General features: G+C 40.6%; 1 protein-coding gene across 7 annotated transcripts in view; it reads right to left on the reverse strand.

Moving 5' to 3' along the window:
- Window positions 1-18,896: 18,896 nt before the first annotated feature.
- Window positions 18,897-23,687, reverse strand: part of LOC139767190 (serine/threonine-protein kinase tousled-like 1) — a 172,898-nt gene continuing 168,107 nt past the window's right edge. For all 7 annotated transcript variants that reach the window (XM_071696259.1, XM_071696258.1, XM_071696256.1 and 4 more), the window contains 2 exons: window positions 22,128-22,347; window positions 18,897-21,980 (listed from right to left, as the gene is read on the reverse strand). In XM_071696259.1, the coding sequence (XP_071552360.1) occupies window positions 21,741-21,980; window positions 22,128-22,347 (460 nt within the window). In that variant the 3' untranslated portion in view covers window positions 18,897-21,740. The remainder of the gene's footprint in view (window positions 21,981-22,127; window positions 22,348-23,687) is intronic.

Consider the following 23,687-nt stretch of genomic DNA (forward strand, 5'->3'; position numbering starts at 1 on the left):
TTCCGCTCATGATTTTTCCATTTTTTTTTATCATACAGCTGAAAAGTTGTGTTAGTCCTTTTTAATCATATTTCTTCCTCAGAAAATCCCAGAAGGTAGCCCAGGTTAAGTATGCGTGGTAAGGTTTTAGTGGTTATTTTACTCTTTCAACGCCTCCGATCATGCGAGATTCCTTTTCTTTCTTTGTTTAGACTTTTCAACGGCAACTCCTTATCTCTTCAATAAAAGTGAACTCGTGATAAGAAAAAAGGCGTGGTCAAAATATTTTGTTTTGATCCATTGATATGCATGTCCTCTCCCAACAAAACATTCCCTAGTCGGTAATGTTTGTTTGTATTTTAATGTTAAGGCACAAGAGAGCATGCTTAGACGTTGCTAATGCTCTGTGGTCCGTTGCAATGAATTTTTTTTTTCTATATGCGTTGTGAATCATATATGAGATTATGGTGGGACGGTAAGACTTTCATGTGACGGAGGCCGTTGTTTTCCGGGGAAGATGTCAAATGAAAGTAAACAAGCAACCCTCTGTGCAGGTCATGGACCGTCTGCCAGAGATAGATTAAACTTCAAAGTTTACCCTTTTTTTTTTTTTTTTACAGTTATACTCGGTGACCCTGCTACTCATGTCAGTGGATCTGAGCTGTTAAAAAGATTTTCATTACCAATATAATGCTTTTACCGTCATCAGCAGGTACTCATTTGATCACAAGGGAGGGAGATCTCGGCTTTTGATCGTTTCACAAGGCAATGAATTCAAGTTTTTGCCTTACAGTGTACTCACGACGTTCAGAAGCCGTAGGAACTGGAGCGAGGGCTGCGGTAACCAGCGTTGTAAATAGGTACGGCTTTTATAATGTGTTGGCTAGATTTTGACATTTAATACTTCAATAAGAGTAGCACAGCCAAGCACCCGTAGCATTAGCATTACCGTCTGAGTGGCATGTGTAATCATGCTAATAGCTTGTAGTTACTCCTAGGGTTTCATTGAAATCGTGACACTGTTCATAGGATCTTATGCCTTGAATAAGAAATATGCTTTTCCAAACTAATATCATCAATAGGAAATGTTAATGATTAGGGTAATGAGAGAATTTCAATGAAACCCAAAGAATGCTAAAATACAGACGCTCGCTCTTAGTAGTATCCTTGTTTCAGTATTTACAGAGAAAGTTGACTTGCTTCTCTGCAGATTGTAGAAAATGCAGAGCCCAGATTTGTAATTGTAATGCACTTAATTATTATACCATCCTGCCACCTTTTACACATAGAGGCTCAATTTTTTACTCCATTTGGGGTCCTTAATCATTAAACATGAAATTGGATCATAATAAAAAGAGATCTTTCGGTCCTTTTTATGTATACTTTACAATTAGATAAATGAAAATGATGTATTGTAGTGTTAGCAATTTCGTAATATATTTAACAATGATATAACCTAGACTTTTATGCATGTATAAGTAGTGTCTTCCTTCAGAGGTTTTGATCACACCTTCCAGAATACTATTTCAGTTTTTGAACAATGAAAACAAAATATAAGAACGTGAATAGTTATGAGGCATATATGTTTTCTGTTTTGTGAAAAAAGGAGTACATACCCATTCAGCCATTTTAGTTTTGATATTCTTTAAGGTTTGGTTTGCTTACCAGGTAAAAATAAGGGAATACACACCCATTTACTCATTTTAAGTCTTCATTTTCCATCATTTTAGGTTTGCCATACAGAACCTGTTCCCAATGGTTGTGTTTTCCATCACCGAACTTGACAAGCTCCTTGAGTTTTGGAGAGTTCTGCTTAAATTGGTTTCAGTGGTTGCTGTTAATGTTTAGTTCCTCAAGAGTAATGTTCGCTAGGGCTAGGAGTGATGGAAATGTTGAATGTTTTGAGGTTTTATATATATTTTGATTTTCATCAAGGTTTGAGCCATGCTTGTGGTACCAGAATAATTATTCCTTGATGCTTTACAAAAACTACTTTTGCTTTCATTGTTGGACATATGTGTACTCCTAGATCCGAGAGAGATACCAAAAGTTTCCTCTATAGTCTAGTTGCTTGAACTGAGTTTTTTAAAACCCAACTACACAAGCCTTCACAGTGGTCTTGAATAGGGTCTATCAGTTTGTATTTGATTTGTTCTGTAGTGCAGCTGATGTATACAAAATCATTCCTGTCAGAACATTGTTGTGTACATTATTTTGCTATCCTGTTTTTGTCTGTTCATTCATGTGATTATATTGATGCAACAGACCTTGGAGATTCTTCGTAGCTCTGACCTTTCTAAGAAGCTTTCATTTGAAGCACTGAGAAAATACATGCATTCAAACCAAACTGCATTTTGTTTATTTGATCATTATCTTCATTTGGCTGGGTTAAACTCAAGCTGAAAGGAGGTTAATGAATTCTAGCAAGAAATCTTTACAGTAGATCCACAGCAGTTGCCCATGTTACCAGACTGCAGTAGTCTTTTTCTTTTAGAATTGTTCAAACAGCTGAGGTGTTCATTGGTCATTTTGATTATTAAATAGACCAGTTGATGGCATTGTGTACACGAGGTTCCAAATGTATAATGTAACACGCCATCTCTAAATAGAAGAAATGAAGATGTGTGCATTTAGGTCTCTGTATGAGGATAATACTTATGACAGTTAGTTAACAAATACTTGTGTTCATTCTAGGAGGCATAGGTACATAGTGACAAAAGTACATGTGCATCATTCCTTAATCACTTAGTTTACTGTTTAGTTACATATGGTAATAAAACACCACGGGAAATCTTACTGTATGATGCATTTCATAGTAAATGAAGGTTAGCAATAATGATGTTGATACTAAGAGGCAATATTTGAACTAAACAGAGAACACAGATGGACAAACATTGGATTATAATACATTGCAAAACATGCACAGTACGTACTTTGAAGAAATGAAAACACTCCTTTGTTGCCAAGTACAGCAAGCAGTATTTTTTTCAGCACAGTTTTAAAATGCTTGGCTACTATGTTGGTTGGTGTATTTTGGATATTTGTGAAAATGGTTCTCCAGTTGATAAAAACATGAACCAAAATTGGTAGTGGTTAGTGGTCAATTGGTGTAAAATGTCACAGAAAACAAGGACACTCATGATATCAGGAAACAAGACAGTCACAGACAGACTGAATGAGGCTATCATGGTTAATGTTTTGTGTCAGATATATATTAGCTTGACTACCTATTATTATTCAGATTTGCAGCACATTAAGAATTGCAAATTTTTCTCAACCATGCTGCTGGGCAGCTCATAAGGTTTCCATCTGTAATTGGTTATATTGTCTAATGTGTTTCCAAGTTTTGATTCGATTGTAAGGTTCTCAAGACTGTTTTGAAGATCGACATGAAATATAATTGTTGCGAAAGGTACACGGTTTTAATATTTTATTTTCATTGTTCGAATATGTCTTGCAGAATCATAGTGTTATTAGCTAGACAATAAATATATATAGATGCTAGAAAAAGCACAAACAAACAAACAAGAATTCCTATATTTTTTCCGTACTGTATAAGTAGTGGTGTATAATGACATTAAAATACTGTATTTATATAAGTATGAATTTTTGTAAGATGCAAGTTTCATACAATAACTGTTTCTTCTTTTCATACCAATACATATATATTAATTGTCTCCGCCAGTTAGAAGTTGCACTTTGAGTAAATAGTCACCTTTGACAAGACTGTATTTATTTTTGAAGTACAGTCTCGTCAGAACTTCTGATCCCAGAGGAGTCTCTTAATTCCCCTCCACAAGAAGTAGCACAGCCTTAAGCATAACATACCTCTGTCCTTGTGCTACCTCGCTAACGCGGGAGACAGCAACAAAGTATAATAAATATAGATATAATAACATTTCCACGTATACATCCATATACATACACAGACATATACATACACATGTACATATTCATACTTGCTGCCTTCATCCATTCCCGTTGCCACCCTGCCACACTTGAAATAGCATTCCCCCCCTTGCGAGGTAGCACTAGAAAAAGACAGAAAAGGCCCCATTCGTTCACACTCAGTCTCTCGCTGTCATGTGTAATGCACCAAAACAACAGCTCCCTTTCCATATCCAGGCCCCACAAAACTTTCCATGGTTTACCCCAGACGCTTCACATGCCCTGTTTCAATCCATTAACTGCACGTCGACCCTGGTATACCACATCGTTCTAATTCACTTTATTCTTTGCATGCCTTTCACCCTCCTGTATGTTCAGGCCCTGATCACTCAGCATCTTTTTCACATCATCCTTCCACCTCCAGTTTGGTCTCCTGCTTTCCTCGTTCCCCCTACCTCTGACACATGTATCCTCTTTGTCAATGTTTCCTCACTCATTTTCTCCAAGTGATCAAACCATTTCAACACACCCTTTGCTCTCTCAACCACACTCTTTTTATTACCGCACATCTCTCTTACCCTTTCATTACTTACTCAATCAAACCACCTCACACCACATATTGTCCTCTAACATTTCATTTCAACACATCCACCCTCCTCCGCACAACCCTATCTATAGCCCATGCCTCCCAACCATATATCATTGTTGGAACCAGTATTCCTACAAACATACCCATTTTTGCTCCAAGATAACATTCTCGCCTTCCACACATTCTTCAACCCTCCCAGAGCCTTTGCCCCCTCCCCCACCCTGTGACTCACTTCTGCTTCCATGGTTCCATCTGCTGATAATCTCCCAGATATCTAAAGCACTTCACTTCCTCTGGTTTTTTCCATTCAGAGTTACCTCCCAATTAACTCGCCCCTCAACCCTACTGACCCTAATAACCTTGCTCTTCTTCACATTTACTCAGCTTTCTTTTTTGCACACTTTACTAAACTCAGTCACCAACTTCAGCAGTTTTTCACCCAAATCTGCAACCAGACCTGTATCATCAGCTAACAACAACTGACTCACTTCCCAATCCCTCTCATCCACAACATATTGCATACCTTTTTTTTTTTTTTTTTCCCAAAAGAAGGTACAGAGAAAGGGGCCAGGTGAGGATATTCCCTCTAAGGCCTAGTCCTCTGTTCTTAACACTACCTCGCTAATGCGGGAAATGGCAAATAGTATGAAAAAAAAAGAATATATGTATATGTCTATATATGTATACGTTGAAATGTAGAAATATGTATATGTGCATTTGTGGGTGTTTATGTATATACATGTGTATGTAGGTGGGTTGGGCCATACATTCATCTGTTTCCTTGCACTATCTCGCTAAGGCTTGAGGCAGTGACCAAGTATAATAAATGAAATGAAATATATATTTTTTTCGGGTGAGAAACTGTGGAAATTGGTGACTGAGTTTGGTAAAGTATGTGAAAGAAGAAAGCTGAGAGTAAATGTGAATATATATATATATATATATATATATATATTTTTTTTTTTTCCGCTGTCTCCCGCGTTTGCGAGGTAGCGCAAGGAAACAGACGAAAGAAATGGCCCAACCCACCCCCATACACATGTATATACATACGTCCACACACGCAAATATACATACCTACACAACTTTCCATGGTTTACCCCAGACGCTTCACATGCCCTGATTCAATCCACTGACAGCACGTCAACCCCGGTATACCACATCGATCCAATTCACTCTATTCCTTGCCCTCCTTTCACCCTCCTGCATGTTCAGGCCCCGATCACACAAAATCTTTTTCACTCCATCTTTCCACCTCCAATTTGGTCTCCCACTTCTCCTCGTTCCCTCCACCTCCGACACATATATCCTCTTGGTCAATCTTTCCTCACTCATTCTCTCCATGTACCCAAACTATTTCAAAACACCCTGTTCTACTCTCTCAACCACACTCTTTTTATTTCCACACATCTCTCTTACCATTACGTTACTTACTCGATCAAACCACCTCACACCACACATTGTCCTCAAACATCTCATTTCCAGCACATCCATCCTCCTGCGCACAACTCTATCCATAGCCCACGCCTCGCAACCATACAACATTGTTGGAACCACTATTCCTTCAAACATACCCATTTTTGCTTTCCGAGATAATGTTCTCGACTTCCACACATTCTTCAAGGCTCCCAGGATTTTCGCCCCCTCCCCCACCCTATGATCCACTTCCACTTCCATGGTTCCATCCGCTGCCAGATCCACTCCCAGATATCTAAAACACTTTACTTCCTCCAGTTTTTCTCCATTCAAACTTACCTCCCAGTTGACTTGACCCTCAACCCTACTGTACCTAATTACCTTGCTCTTATTCACATTTACTCTTAACTTTCTTCTTTCACACACTTTACCAAACTCAGTCACCAGCTTCTGCAGTTTCTCACATGAATCAGCCACCAGCGCTGTATCATCAGCGAACAACAACTGACTCACTTCCCAAGCTCTCTCATCCCCAACAGACTTCATACTTGCCCCTTTCCAAAACTCTTGCATTCACCTCCCTAACAACTCCATCCATAAACAAATTAAACAACCATGGAGACATCACACACCCCTGCCACAAACCTACATTCACTGAGAAGCAATCACTTTCCTCTCTTCCTACACGTACACATGCCTTACATCCTCGATAAAAACTTTTCACTGCTTCTAACAACTTGCCTCCCACACCATATATTCTTAATACCTTCTACAGAGCATCTCTATCAACTGTATCATATGCCTTCTCCAGATCCATAAATGCTACATACAAATCCATTTGCTTTTCTAAGTATTTCTCACATACATTCTTCAAAGCAAACACCTGATCCACACATCCTCTACCTCTTCTGAAACCACACTGCTCTTCCCCAATCTGATGCTCTGTACATGCCTTCACCCTCTCAATCAATACCCTCCCATATAATTTACCAGGAATACTCAACAAACTTATACCTCTGTAATTTGAGCATTCACTCTTATCCCCTTTGCCTTTGTACAATGGCACTATGCATGCATTCCGCCAATCCTCAGGCACCTCACCATGAGTCATACATACATTAAATAACCTTATCAACCAGTCAACAATATAGTCACCCCCTTTTTTAATAAATTCCACTGCAATACCATCCAAACCTGCTGTCTTGCCGGCTTTCATCTTCCGCAAAGCTTTTACTACCTCTTCTCTGTTTACCAAATCATTTTCCCTAACCCTTTCACTTTGCACACCACCTCGACCAAAACACCCTATATCTGCCACTCGATCATCAAACACAATCAACAAACCTTCAAAATACTCACTCCATCTCCTTCTCACATCACCACTACTTGTTTTCACCTCCCTATTTGCGCCCTTCACTGAAGTTCCCATTTGCTCCCTTGTGTTACGCACTTTATTTACCTCCTTCCAGAACATCTTTTTATTCTATTATTATATATATATATATATATATATATATATATATATATATATATATATATATATATATATATATATATATTTGGTAAATAGAGAAGAGATAGTAAAAGCTTTACGGAAGATGAAAGCTGGCAAGGCAGCAGGTTTGTATGGTATTGCAGTGGAATTTATTAAAAAAGGGGGTGACTGTATTGTTGACTGGTTGGTAAGGTTATTTAATGTATGTATGATTTATGGTGAGGTGCCTGAGGATTGGCGGAATGCTTGCATAGTGCCATTGTACAAAGGCAAAGGGGATAAGAGTGAGTGCTCAAATTACAGAGGTATAAGTTTGTTGAGTATTCCTGGTAAATTATATGGGAGGGTATTGATTGAGAGGGTGAAGGCATGTGCAGAGCATCAGATTGGGGAAGAGCAGTGTGGTTTCAGAAGTGGTAGAGGATGTGTGGATCAAGTGTTTGCTTTGAAGAATGTATGTGAGAAATAGAAAAACAAATGGATTTGTATGTAGCATTTATGGGTCTGGAGAAGGCATATGATACAGTTGATAGAGATGCTCTGTGGAAGGTTTTAAGAATATATGGTGTGGGAGGCAAGTTGTTAGAAGCAGTGAAAAGTTTTTATCGAGGATGTAAGGCATGTGTACGTGTAGGAAGAGAGGAAAGTGATTGGTTCTCAGTGAATGTAGGTTTGCGGCAGGGGTGTGTGATGTCTCCATGGTTGTTTAATTTGTTTGTGGATGGAATTGTTAGGGAGGTGAATGCAAGAGTTTTGGATGAGAGAGCTTGGGAAATGAGTCAGTTGTTGTTCGCTGATGATACAGCACTGGTGGCTGATTCATGTAAGAAACTGCAGAAGCTGGTGACTGAGTTTGGTAAAGTGTGTGAAAGAAGAAAGTTAAAAGTAAATGTGAATAAGAGCAAGGTTATTAGGTACAGTAGGGTTGACGGTAAAGTCAATTGGGAGGTAAGTTTGAATGGAGAAAAACTGGAGGAAGTAAAGTGTTTTAGATATCTGGGAGTGGATCTGGCAGCAGATGGAACCATGGAAGCGGAAGTGAATCATTGGGTGGGGGAGGGGGCGAAAATTCTGGGAGCCTTGAAGAATGTTTGGAAGTCGAGAACATTATCTCGGAAAGCAAAAATGGGTATGTTTGAAGGAATAGTGGTTCCAACAATGTTGTATGGTTGCGAGGCGTGGGCTATGGATAGAGTTGTACGCAGGAGGGTGGATGTGCTGGAAATGAGATGTTTGTGGACAATGTGTGGTGTGAGGTCGTTTGATCGAGTAAGTAATGTAAGGGTAAGAGAGATGTGTTAATAAAAAGAGTGTGGTTGAGAGAGCAGAAAAGGGTGTTTTAAAATGGTTTGGTCACATGGAATGAATGAGTGAGGAAAGATTGACCAAGAGGATATATGTGTCAGAGGTGGAGGGAACGAGGAGAAGTGGGAGACCAAATTGGAGGTGGAGAGATGGAGTGAAAAAGATTTTGAGTGATCGGGGCCTGAACATGCAGGAGGGTGAAAGGCGTGCAAGGAATAGAGTAAATTGGAACGATGTGGTATACCAGGGTCGATGTGCTGTCAATGGATTGAATCAAGGCATGTGAAGCGTCTGGGGTAAACCATGGAAAGTTGTGTGGGGCCTGGATGTGGAAAGGGAGCTGTGGTTTCGGTGCATTATTACATGACAGCTAGAGACTGAGTGTGAACGAATGGGGCCTTTGGTGTCTTTTCCTAGCGCTACCTCGCACACATGAGGGGGGAGGGGGTTGTTATTCCATGTGTGGCGAGGTGGTGATGGGAACAAATAAAGGCAGACAGTATGAATTATGTACATGTGTATATATGTTATGTGTATGTCTGTGTGTGTATATATATGTGTACATTGAGATGTATAGGTATGTATATTTGCGTGTGTGGACGTGTATGTATATACATGTGTATGTGGGTGGGTTGGGCCATTCTTTCATCTGTTACCTTGCACTACCTCGCTAACGCAGGAGACAGCGACAAAGCAAAATAAATAAATAAATAAATATATATATATATATATATATATATATATATATATATATATATATATATATATATATATATATATATATCTTCAAAATACTCACTCCTTCTCCTTCTCACATCACCACTACATGTTATCACCTCCCCATTAACCCCCTTCACTGATGTTCCCATTTGTTCCCTTGTCTTACACACTTTATTTACCTCCTTCCAAAACAACTTTTTATTCTCCCTAAAATTTGATGATACTCTCTCACCCCAACTCTCATTTGCCCTCTTTTTCACTTCTTGCACCTTTCTCTTGACCTCCTGCCTCTTTCTTTTATACATCTCCCACTCATTTGCATTATTTCCCTGCAAAAATTGTCCAAATGCCTCCCTCTTCTCTTTCACTAATAATCTTACTTCTTTATCCCACCACTCACTACCCTTTCTAATCTGCCCACCTCCCACGCTTCTCATGCCACAAGCGTCTTTTGCGCAAGCCATCACTACTTCCCTAAATTTATCCCATTCCTCCTCCACTCCCCTTACGTCCTTTGTTCTCACCTTTTTCCATTCTGTACTCAGTCTCTCTTGGTACTTCCTCACGCAAGTCTCCTTCCTAAGCTCACTTACTCTCACCACTCTCTTTACCCCAACATTCTGTCTTCTTTTCTGAAAACCTCTACAAATCTTCACCTTCACCGCAAGATAATGATCCAGTTGCACCTCTCAGCACATTAACATCCAAGTCTCTCTTTCAAGCGCCTGTCAGTTAACACAATCCAATAACGCTCTCTGGCCATCTCTCCTACTTACATACTTATACTTATGTATATCTCTCCTTTTAAACCAGGTATTCCCAGTCATCAGTCCTTTTTCAGCAAACAAATCTACAAGCTCTTCACTATTTCCATTTACAACACTGAACACCCCATGTACACCAATTATTACCTCAACTGCCACATTACTCACCTTTGCATTCAAATCACCCATCACTATAACCCGGTCATGTGCATCAAAACTACTAACACACACTGTTTGATGATAGAGTAGCAGATATAGGATGTTTTAGTTGAGGTGGTGTGCAAAGTGAGAGGGTTAGGGAGAATGATTTGGTAAACAGAGAAGAGGTAGCAAAAGCTTTGCGGAAGATAAAAGCCGGCAAGGCAGCGGGTTTGGATGATATTGCAGTGGAATTTATTAAAAAAGGGGGTGAGTGTGTTGTTGACTGTTTGGTAAGGTTATTTAATGTACGTATGACTTATGGTGAGGTGCCTGAGGATTGGCGGAATGCTTGCATAGTGCCATTGTACAAAGGCAAAGGGGATAAGAGTGAGTGCTCAAATTACAGAGGTATAAGTTTGTTGAGTATTCCTGGTAAATTATATGGGAGGGTATTGATTGAGAGGGTGAAGGCATGTACAGAGCATCAGATTGGGGAAGAGCAGTGTGGTTTCAGAAGTGGTAGAGGATGTGTGGATCAGGTGTTTGCTTTTAAGAATGTATGTGAGAAATACTTAGAAAAGCAAATGGATTTGTATGTAGCATTTATGGATCTGGAGAAGGCATATGATACAGTTGATAGAGATGCTCTGTGGAAGGTATTAAGAATATATGGTGTGGGAGGCAAGTTGTTAGAAGCAGTGAAAAGTTTTTATCGAGGATGTAAGGCATGTGTACATGTAGGAAGAGAGGAAAGTGATTACTTCTCAGTGAATGTAGGTTTGTGGCAGGGGTGTGTGATGTCTCTATGGTTGTTTAATTTGTTTATGGATGGGGTTGTTAGGGAGGTCAATGCAAGAGTTTTGGAAAGAGGGGCAAGTATGAAGTCTGTTGTGGATGAGAGAGCTTGGGAAGTGTCAGTTGTTGTTCGCTGATGATACAGCGCTGGTGGCTGATTCATGTGAGAAACTGCAGAAGCTGGTGACTGAGTTTGGTAAAGTGTGTGAAAGAAGAAAGTTAAGAGTAAATGTGAATAAGAGCAAGGTTATTAGGTACGGTAGGGTTGAGGGTCAAGTCAATTGGGAGGCAAGTTTGAATGGAGAAAAACTGGAGGAAGTAAAGTATTTGAGATATCTGGGAGTGGATCTGGCAGCGGATGGAACCATGGAAGCGGAAGTGGATCATAGGGTTGGGGAGGGGGCAAAAATCCTGGGAGCCTTGAAGAATGTGTGGAAGTCGAGAACATTATCTCGGAAAGCAAAAATGGGTATGTTTGAAGGAATAGTGGATCCAACAATGTTGTATGGTTGCGAGGTGTGGGCTATGGATAGAGTTGTGCGCAGGAGGATGGATGTGCTGGAAATGAGATGTTTGAGGACAATGTGTGGTGTGAGGTGGTTTGATCGAGTAAGCAACGTAAGGGTAAGAGAGATGTGTGGAAATAAGAAGAGCGTGGTTGAGAGAGCAGAAGAGGGTGTTTTGAAATGGTTTGGGCACATGGAGAGAATGAGTGAGGAAAGATTGACCAAGAGGATATATGTGTTGGAGGTGGAGGGAACGAGGAGAAGTGGGAGACCAAATTGGAGGTGGAAAGATGGAGTGAAAAAGATTTTGTGTGATCGGGGCCTGAACATGCAGGAGGGTGAAAGGAGGGCAAGGAATAGAGTGAATTGGATCGATGTGGTATACCGGGGTTGACGTTCTGTCAGTGGATTGAATCAGGGCATGTGAAGCATCTGGGGTAAACCATGGAAAGCTGTGTAGGAATGTATATTTGCGTGTGTGAACGTATGTATATACGTGTGTGAGGGGGTGGGTTGGGCCATTTCTTTCGTCTGTTTCCTTGCGCTACCTCGCAAACGCGGGAGACAGCGACAAAGCAAAAAAAAAAAAAATATATATGTATATATATATATCCCTGGGGATAGGGGAGAAAGAATACTTCCCGCGTATTCCCTGCATGTCGTAGAAGGTGACTAAAAGGGGAGGGAGCGGGGGGCTGGCAATCCTCCCCTCATTTTTATTTTTTTTTTAATTTTCCAAAAGAAGGAACAGAGAATTGGGCCAGGTGAGGATATTCCCTCAGAGGCCCAGTCCTCTGTTCTTAATGCTACCTTGCTAATGCGGGAAATGGCGAATAGTTTGAAAGAAAAGAAAGATATATATATATATATATATATATATATATATATTTGTTTATGGATGGGGTTGTTAGGGAGGTAAATGCAAGAGTTTTGGAAAGAGGGGCAAGTATGAAGTCTGTTGGGGATGAGAGAGCTTGGGAAGTGTCAGTTGTTGTTCGCTGATGATACAGCGCTGGTGGCTGATTCATATGAGAAACTGCAGAAGCTGGTGACTGAGTTTGGTAAAGTGTGTGGAAGAAGAAAGTTAAGAGTAAATGTGAATAAGAGCAAGGTTATTAGGTACAGTAGGGTTGAGGGTCAAGTCAATTGGGAGGTGAGTTTGAATGGAGAAAAACTTGAGGAAGTGAAGTGTTTTAGATATCTGGGAGTGGATCTGGCAGCGGATGGAACCATGGAAGCGGAAGTGGATCATAGGGTGGGGGAGGGGGCGAAAATTCTGGGGGCCTTGAAGAATGTGTGGAAGTCGAGAACATTATCTCGGAAAGCAAAAATGGGTATGTTTGAAGGAATAGTGGTTCCAACAATGTTGTATGGTTGCGAGGCGTGGGCTATGGATAGAGTTGTGCGCAGGAGGATGGATGTGCTGGAAATGAGATGTTTGAGGACAATGTGTGGTGTGAGGTGGTTTGATCGAGTGAGTAACGTAAGGGTAAGAGAGATGTGTGGAAAAAAAAGAGCGCTGTTGAGAGAGCAGAAGAGGGTGTTTTGAAGTGGTTTGGGCACATGGAGAGAATGAGTGAGGAAAGATTGACCAAGAGGACATATGTGTCGGAGGTGGAGGGAATGAGGAGAAGTGGGAGACCAAATTGGAGGTGGAAAGATGGAGTGAAAAAGATTTTGAGTGATCGGGGCCTGAACATGCAGGAGGGTGAAAGGCGTGCAAGGAGTAGAGTGAATTGGAACGATGTGGTGTACCGGGGTCGACGTGCTGCCAATGGATTGACCCAGGGCATGTGAGGCATCTGGGGTGAACCATGGAAGGTTCTGTGGGGCCTGGATGTGGAGAGGGAGCTGTGGTTTCGGTGCATTATTACATGACAGCTAGAGACTGAGTGTGAATGAATGTGGCCTTAGTTGTCTTTTCTTAGCGCTACCTCACGCACATGTGGGGGGGAGGAGATGTTATTTCATGTGTGGCGGGGTGGCGATGGGAATGAATAAAGGCAGACTATGAATTATGTACATGTGTATATATGTATATGTTTGCGTGTGTGTATATATATGCATACGTTGAGATGTATAGGTATGTATATGTGCGTGTGTGGACGTGTATGTATATACATGTGTATGTGGGTGGGTTGGGCCATTCTTTCGTCTGTTTCCTTGCACTACCTCCCTAATGCAGGAGACAGCGACAAAAAATATATATATATATATATATATATATATATATATATATATATATATATATATATATATATATATATTATCCCTGGGGATAGGGGAGAAAGAATACTTCCCACGTATTCCCTGCGTGTCGTAGAAGGCGACTAAAAGGGGAGGGAGCGGGGGGCTGGAAATCCTCCCCTCTCGTTTTTTTTTTTTTCCCCAAAAGAAGGAACAGAGAATTGGGCCAGGTGAGGGTATTCCCTCAAGGCCCAGTCCTCTGTTCTTAACGCTACCTCGCTAATGCGGGAAATGGCGAATAGTTTGAAAGAAAAGATATATATATATATATATATATATATATATATATATATATATATATATATATATATATATATATATATATTTTTTTTTTCCATACTATTCGCCATTTCCCGCGATACCGAGGTAGCGTTAAGAACAGAGGACTGGGCCTTTGAGGGAATACCCTCACCTGGCCCCCTTCTCTGTTCCTTCTTTTGAAAAAAAAAAAAAAAAAGAGAGGGGAGGATTTCCAGCCCCCCCACTCCCTTCCCTTTTAGTCGCCTTCTACGACACGCAGGGAATACGTGGGAAGTATTCTTTCTCCCCTATCCCCCTATATATATATATATATATATATATATATATATATATTCATGGAAACAGACGAAAAAATGCAATTGAGTGGGAGATGTATAAAAGAAAGAGACAGGAGGTCAAGAGAAAGGTGCAAGAGGTGAAAAAGAGGGCAAATGAGAGTTGGGGTGAGAGAGTATCATTAAATTTTAGGGAGAATAAAAAGATGTTCTGGAAGGAGGTAAATACAGTGCGTAAGACAAGGGAGCAAATGGGAACTTCTGTGAAGGCCGCAAATGGGGAGGTGATAACAAGTAGTGGTGATGTGAGAAGGAGATGGAGTGAGTATTTTGAAGGTTTGTTGAGTGTGTTTGATGATAGAGTGGCAGATATAGGGTGTTTTGGTCGAGGTGGTGTGCAAAGTGAGAGGGTTAGGGAAAATGATTTGGTAAACAGAGAAGAGGTAGTAAAAGCTTTACGGAAGATGAAAGCCGGCAAGGCAGCAGGTTTGGATGGTATTGCAGTGGAATTTATTAAAAAAGGGGGTGACTGTATTATTGACTGGTTGGTAAGGTTATTTAATGTATGTATGACTCATGGTGAGGTGCCTGAGGATTGGCGGAATGCGTGCATAGTGCCATTGTACAAAGGCAAAGGGGATAAGAGTGAGTGCTCAAATTACAGAGGTATAAGTTTGTTGAGTATTCCTGGTAAATTATATGGGAGGGTATTGATTGAGAGGGTGAAGGCATGTACAGAGCATCAGACTGGGGAAGAGCAGTGTGGTTTCAGAAGTGGTAGAGGATGTGTGGATCAGGTGTTTGCTTTGAAGAATGTATGTGAGAAATACTTAGAAAAGCAATTGGATTTGTATGTAGCATTTATGGATCTGGAGAAGGCATATGATAGAATTGATAGAGATGCTCTGTGGAAGGTATCAAGAATATATGGTGTGGGAGGCAAGTTGTTAGAAGCAGTGAAAACTTTCTATCGAGGATGTAAGGCATGTGTACGTGTAGGAAGAGCGTAAAGTGATTGGTTCTCAGTGAATGTAGGTTTGCGGCAGGGGTGTGTGATGTCTCCATGGTTGTTTAATTTGTTTATGGATGGGGGGGGGTTAGGGAGGTGAATGCAAGAGTTTTGGAAAGAGGGGCAAGTATGAAGTCTGTTGGGAATGAGAGAGCTTGGGAAATGAGTCAGTTGTTGTTCGCTGATGATACAGCGCTGGTGGCTGATTCATGTGAGAAACTGCAGAAGCTGGTGACTGAGTTTGGTAAAGTGTGTGAAAGAAGAAAGTTAAGAGTAAATGTGAATAAGAGCAAGGTAATTAGGTACAGTAGGGTTGAGGGTCAAGTCAATTGGGAGGTAAGTTTGAATGGATAAAAACTGGAGGAAGTAAAGTGTTTTAGATATCTGGGAGTGGACCTGGCAGCGGATGGAACCATGGAAGCGGAAGTGGATCATAGGGTGGGGGAGGGGGCGAAAATCCTGGGAGCCTTGAAGAATGTGTGGAAGTCGAGAACATTATCTCGGAAAGCAAAAATGGATATGTTTGAAGGAATAGTGGTTCCAACAATGTTGTATGGTTGTGAGGCATGGGCTATGGATAGAGTTGTGCGCAGGAGGGTGGATGTGCTGGAAATGAGATGTTTGAGGACAATGTGTGGTGTGAGGTGGTTTGATCGAGTAAGTAACGTAAGGGTAAGAGAGATGTGTGGAAATAAAAAAAGTGTGGTTGAGAGAGCAGAAGAGGGTGTTTTGAAATGGTTTGGGCACATGGAGAGAATGAGTGAGGAAAGATTGACCAAGAGGATATATGTGTCGGAGGTGGAGGGAACGAGAAGTGGGAGACCAAATTGGAGGTGGAAAGATGGAGTGAAAAAGATTTTGTGTGATCGGGGCCTGAACATGCAGGAGGGTGAAAGGAGTGCAAGGAATAGAGTGAATTGGATCGATGTGGTATACCGGGGTTGATGTGCTGTCAGTGGATTGAATCAGGGCATGTGAAGCGTCTGGGGTAAACCTTGGAAAGCTGTGTAGGTATGTATATTTGCGTGTGTGGACGTATGTATATACATGTGTATGGGGGTGGGTTGGGCCATTTCTTTCATCTGTTTCCTTGCGCTACCTCGCAAACGCAGGAGACAGCGACAAAGCAAAAAAAAAAAAAAAATCATGAAATTCAGCAAAGCAGTGGGTTTGAATGATATTGCAGTAGAATTTATTAAAAAAGGGAGGTGACTGTGTTGTTGATTGGTTGGTAAGGATTTTCATTGTATGTATGGATCATGGTGAAGTGCCTGAGGATTGGCAGAATGCATGCTTATTGCCATTGAACAAAGGCAAAGGGGATGAAGATGAGTGTTTAAACTTTAGATCCATAAATGCTACGTACAAATCCATTTGTTTTCTAAGTATTTCTCTTATACATTCTTCAAGGCAAACACCTGATCTACACATCCTCCACCACTTCTGAAACCACACTGATCTTCCCCAATCTGATGCTCTGTACATGCCTTCACCCTCTCAGTCTATACCCTCCTGTACAATTTCCCAGGAATACTCAACAAATTTATGCCTTCTTTATTTGAAGACTCACCTTTAACCCCTTTGCCTTTGTACAATGGCACTATGCATGCATTCTGCCAATCCTCAGGAACTTTACTTTGATCCATGCACACATTGCATATCCTTACCAACCAATCAATAACACAGTGGACCCCTTTCTTAATAAATTCTACCGCAACATCTTCCAAACCCGCCGTCTTGCTGGATTTCATCTTTTGCAAAGCTTTCACTACCTTTTTTCTCTTAATCAAACCATTCTCCCTGATCCTCTCACTTCGTACACTACCCCGACCAAAACACCCTGTATCTGCCACTCTATCAAACACAAACACATTCAACAAACCTTAAGAGTATATGGTGTGGGAGGTACGTTGCTAGGTGCAGTGAAAAGGTTTTACAAAGGATGTAAGGCATGTGTGCGAGTAAGGAGAGAGGAGAGGTGCAACTATGCTGTTTGTTGGGGATGAAAGGGCTTGGGAAGTGCATCAGTTGTTGTGGCTCTGGTGGCCAATTCGATAGAGAACCTGCAGAAGTTGGTGACTGAGTTTGGAAAAGTGTGTGAAAGGAGAAAGTTGAGAGTAAATGTAAGAGTAAGGTTATTAGGTTTAGTTGGGTTGAAGGATAAGTTAATTGGGATGTAAGTTTGAATGGAGAAAAATTGGAGGAAGTGAAATGTTTTGGATATCTGGGAGTGGATTTGGCAGCAAATGGAACCATGGAAGAGGAAGTGAGTCACAGGGTGAGGGAGGGGGTGAAGGTTTTGGGAACAATGTAGAATGTGTGGGAGAGAACGCTATCTCGGAGAAAAAATGGGTATGTTTGAAAGAATAGTAATTCTAACAATATTATATGGTTGCAAGGCATGGACTATGGATAGGATCGTATGGAGGAGGGTGATGTGTTGGAAATGAAGTGTTTGAGGACAATATGTGATGTGAGGTGGTTTGATCAACTAAGTAATGAAAGGGTAAGTGAGATGTGTGGAAGTAGTGTGATTCAGAGAGTGGAAGAGGGTATGTTGAAATTATTTGGACATATGGTGAGAATGAGTGAGGAAAGATTGACAAAGAGAATATATGTGTCAGAGGTGGAGGAATCAAGAAGTGGGAGACCACATTGGAGGTGGAATGATGGGGTGAATAAGATTTTGAGCGATCGGGGCGTGAACATGCAGTAGGGTGAGAGGTGCGCAAGGAATAGAGTGAATTGGAACAATGTTATATACTGGGGTCAACGTGCTGCGCTGTCAATTGACTGAACCAGGGCATGTGAAAAGTCTGGGGGAAACCTTGGAAAGGTCTGTGGGCCTGGATGTGGTTTTCAGGGCATTACACATGGCAGGTAGAAACTGAGTGTGAATGAATGTAGCCTTCTTTTGTCTGTTTTCCTGGCGCTACCTCACTGAAGCAGGGGGTAGCGATGCTTTTTGTGGGACAGGATAGCGATAGGAATGGATGAGGGCAAGTAAGTATGAATAAGTATGTGTATATATATGTCTTTGTATGTATATCTGTATATTTTGATGTGTATATGAGTTGATGGGCCATTCTTTGTCTGTTTCCTGGTGCTACCTTGCTGACGTGGGAAAACAGCGATCAAGTATAATACATAGTCATTCGTGTATCTTCCTTGAAATTGTCATCATTACGTGAAAGTAAACTTTGGAATTTACAGTGTTTCATTTTCCTTTGGAATACCTGGATATATATAATGTATATATAAAATGCTTCCTTTAACCAATAGATAATCAGTTATTATGATATGAATAAATAATTAAGGGACTTGGTGAACCCAAATAATATATCAGCACTAGATTTGTAATTATGAAAGGAAACAATCCTTATAAAGAGGTTTTCAAGAAAATCTGTTATCCTTAAAAAAATAATGCAGTACTGGAAATCCAGTTGAAACTAAAATTCTCAAACAATAAGGATAACATGGTTTGCATTCATAATAAATTAGCCAAGTTGCTTTATTGATTTATTTATGCATTACATTTTACATAACATGATAGAATTTTACAAGTATAGAGCGATAACTATCACAATGGCCGGCAACAGACCAAATGGCGGTATTAATCTTTTAACAAAAATAAAAAATAAAAAAATTAAAGACACCGGAGAGAGCTGACGAAATAATGGGGTAAATTCACACTAGTACCTTCCTTTATGCAATCTTGGGGAAAAAAAAAAGACCAGGGGCTCCATCTTCTGATTCACTGAGAAAAATATGCCTCTGAAATACCTTGACTGGATACCCTTATGACTGGTTAGGCATTGAAACATACTTTTCCCACTCCAATTAACGGTAAATGCTGATTCTAGGATTTTTTTTTTTTTTTTTTTTTTACATTGGTTTTGAGGCAGCTTGGTGGTACCTATTCTATATTGGAACACAATGAAAGTTTTGTAAATAACCTTTCAGATGTCATGTAGACAGTTAAAAACCAGTAACAGAGTAAAACTATGATATGATGAGTAACTGGATTAAAGAGGTTTCCTTGTTTTACACATGCATATTTCCCACTCAACCCTACATATTTCCCCAAATATACAAATGAATTTTTTTTTCTTTGTACCATGTAGTCCAAACATACTGTGATACCACTAGCCTTTGGTTATCATAGACATCTAGTACAAGAGTACTTGCACATACAATACACATTCATCCAGATTAATCATCAAGGCATAATTAGGAACATAATATATCAGGATGAAGGATGAAAAGTTGGCTAAGTTAGATCTTTCTGAAGAATTCAGCACTTCATACTTGTGAATACCAGAAGATATAAGCCATGGACAGTTAATTACAGAAAGTATTCTATTTCTTAAAAATACTACTAATTTCCATAAAACAAATAACCTTGTTTTGCTCCCACTGTCCATATTTCACCAGACTGTCAAGCAGAGGACACCAATAGATCTACCACCATATCTCCCCAGCTCTGTGTGACTATGTTAGCGAATCAGGTGTTTGAGGGGCTGGCACAGAACCAACCTCTTGCAATTTAATTCATAGCTGACCACCACAAAATCAAATCTAAAATGCTTTCAGGAGGACAACCGAAAATGAAGGAAAATCAGCACATACAAAACTAGGTAATATCTCACATGTCTAAAAAATGACATTAAAATACATACAATATAATCAAGATAAGCTGTGGTGATCTGTAGACTATCAATGTGGGTTGCCGTTCGTACCACGACGGGAACGGTGTGTCTGTGTTCTGCATAAATACACGGCACTTGCAGCAGAAGAGGAATATCAGTAAACAATGTACATGAATATGGTGGGAGCTATGTAATGCTTTGTGTATATAGCCTATTTCCACAGGAATGAATTCAGGGATTCCCTCTCTGATATTTTACTTCCATTTCAGAAAATAAGATAAACTGTGAATTTCATTTTTAATTCTGTAGCACCAAACTTTACGAAGATTCAATAACTAACAATTTTCCTTTTCTGAATTCTTTTTTTTTTTTCAACAACACTCAACAGGCCTAGGTCAAATTTAGAGATAAGGATACTTCAGGATACAGCTCCGATGAATTTTTTACATTTCTCTTTTCTCCCATAACATCTGGCCATAATTTGGCTGTTCAAAGGCAATATCCATAGAACAGTGCTTATCTGCAGATTAACACATACTGTTCCTGAAAAGTCACATTAATGCATTAGCTCACTTTCTTAAAAGTGGTGCTATATATATATATCACACCTGGCTACCGGCGGCTTCTGTCTCCCACAACCTACACCTGAGTGCCGGAACCCCAGAGTTCACACTCACGACTACACAATATCACATCACATTGGTTGGTGGCTCACAACACTCGCTTCTGCCACCCTACCCGTTGTTGCCACTTTAGTGTGTGGAAGCGATATGACTGTTGCCATCCGCTTAGCCCGAACCACCCGCAATGGATGACACTGCATAAGTGGAGCACCATACTCACTGTTTGTGTTCCTACCACTAGAGTCTTTCTCTCTACAGTCCACATATCACCAACACACTGGGTACCGCATAACTGACTTTATAGTTACAGTAACTGGTACATATATTCTTGACTCTGGCATTGTTTCAGTCACAACTTTGGCTTGACAGAATAGAACTCTTTATATATATATTTATATATAAACAAAAATTGTTCACAATGGAATATCTTCCAGCTGCACACTGGCACCACTCCCTTGACTGTATAGCTCTGTATGCTGCACAATCTCCCTGGCAGAGCATGTTAACAGAAGGTGGTTGTGGCAGCGAGTAGGAACACGGGAGTTTCTAGTGCTGTCTTGAGCCTCTGCCCCAATGCCCTCAAGCACCCAATCCACCTCATCACCACAATGCCCTTTCCACCCAAATGCCACATATGGGTGCTGTTGCTTACATCCCAGTATTGCAACTGTTCACATGTAACTTGCTGGTATAAGCAGTATAAAAAAATATAAATTACTGCAAGCAGTAAACTTGTTAAAACTTATTTTTTCTTATTTGAAAATCAATATTTTCCAATTAAAACGTGTCCATAGGACTCCTACTGCAGTTGTAATTTAATTTACTGTCATGGCTATTAAAAGCTGAGGTAACTGGCCCATGAAATTCCAAATGTGAAGTGGCCTGACTAATTGTCATGGATCACTGCTGACAAACTTAAGCCCTGTGGTCAATATGGCCATACTGGTGCTGGTGGCAGCTGTGGGCAATGGGCAGTAGTAGGCAGGTGGTGACAATCAAAGGGGGCTGGGCGACGCAGGGTGGAGCCAGGTAGGGGGTGTCGGGGCTGGACATGCCCCCTACAATGGGTGGCGTGTCATTATGAGCTGGTGGAAGAGTGTATGTTCCCAAGGCCCAATAGACCAGCAGAGAAGGGCTGCTGGTACCCCTGCTGCTGAGCAGCTGCTACAGCAGATGCTGCTGCAGCTGCTTGCTGCTGACTATTGGCTGACTGTCGACCACTCTTTGGAAGTGGTGGTGAAAGATAAGTATTGGAAGACAGCGTCAACACATCATTGCGGTCCTCCTTCCGGTATGCTAGACAACACCGAATGAATTGCTGAAAGTGGAGGTTATTACATTATGAAAAATATTCCTAAGAATACAGACCACAATACTGTGTATTAAAATTTATAGATATTTTCCCATACAGTCATCTTTTGTCTAAAAAATTCTATTTGCAAAAAGAAACCACATTTAGGCTCACCTTGGCCTCATTGCTGACCACTGGTTTGGGTGGAAACTGTACATCTGTAGCTTTGAGGATAGTATTTTCTTCTAGTATGGTTGCCTGGCTTTGGTTGTGACCGAACGGCTTCTTTCCGTATAGGCACTGGTAGAATATTACGCCCACAGACCAAACATCTACTTTACTAGAGATCTTGGGCGGCGTTTTACCTACAATGAAGCACTCTGGTGGTAGATACCTGCAAAGGAAAATGAAAAATCTGTGTAAGATGTGGTAATACATACAGATGAGAGTATTCTTCTGGAAGGACAATGGGACCATCTTCTTACCAAGGGAAAATGGATGATAAAAATTAATTGCTACTATGCATGACGTGGTAACCTTCCAAGTGAGGTTCAGTATGTGGTAACTATTTGCATATTAAAGAGAACAGCATGTGTGTGTGTGTATACAATTGTGATTACTAAGTACAATATAACATGCCCGTATTTGTCTATTTTCTCCACTCACTCTTCAATGCACTCACGATATTTGTCCCCCTTACCCATCCAAAAGCTCACTTTAGCTCCCATAGTACCATCCACTGCCAGGTCCACTCCTAGTAACTAAGACACTGTACTTCCAACAGGTTCTCTACATTCTAACTCATTCAAATTAACCTTTCTCTACCCTCTGCCAAACCTCGTAACCTTACTTTTATTCACATTCCCCTTTCACACGCTCTCCAAAACTCAGATGCCAGCTTCTGCAAGTTCTCACTTTGAGTGTGCCATCGGAGTTGCTCACCTACAAATATTAACATACTCACCTCTCATAACCCCAGACAGGCAGCAAACATATCTCAACCTCAAAAGGCTGTAGACAAGCCTGTCTCTTAAATTTACCAGTCCCATATACAGTTGGGTGCTCCATCCCCACCAAACACTGTGTATTATGTGGCTGTGTGGAAAATGTCAACCATGACTGTCTCTCCCAGAGTCACTATACCTCTCATCTTCAATGAAATGGACATTCATCTCTTATTTATACACTTAGTTGATATTAGTCATATTCAGCAAGAACATCAGCATAATTAGTGGGGTCAGAAATGAGTGACAGCAGCCTGCAGCTGTTGTGTTACACCCTCTGCATGATCAAGCACGACTCCATTAAAAGAGAAAAACATTAAACATTATGAATGATGCCAATTAGGTTTTCTATCACCACTATTTGCCTCCCAAGCTCTGGCCCAAGAGTTTTGAATGCAGTAATCATATATGTATCAGCCACAGTAAACCCTTATTCTTCCAAGAGACCACATATGTACCAACAGCAGTTTAAGAATAAAGGTTCCTGCAGCCCAAAGCTGTGCTACTTCCTGTACAGGGGAATGTCAACACTCTGGGGTGAGATGTACTCTGACGACTGTACTCCCAACGATACAACCTTGCCAAAAGTGGCTTTTAATTTGCAGTGTAAACAAGTGAGGGTGGAGTCCAGTGACACCAAGTGGAAGAAAGCATTAAAAATCTGAAAGGTGATTGGGATAATGCATGGAACAAAAGACACAGATAGTATCTCTGATGAATGTGCTTTGTT

The sequence above is a fragment of the Panulirus ornatus genome, chromosome 59 (genome assembly GCF_036320965.1).
Source record: "Panulirus ornatus isolate Po-2019 chromosome 59, ASM3632096v1, whole genome shotgun sequence".
Taxonomy (NCBI): domain Eukaryota; kingdom Metazoa; phylum Arthropoda; class Malacostraca; order Decapoda; family Palinuridae; genus Panulirus; species Panulirus ornatus.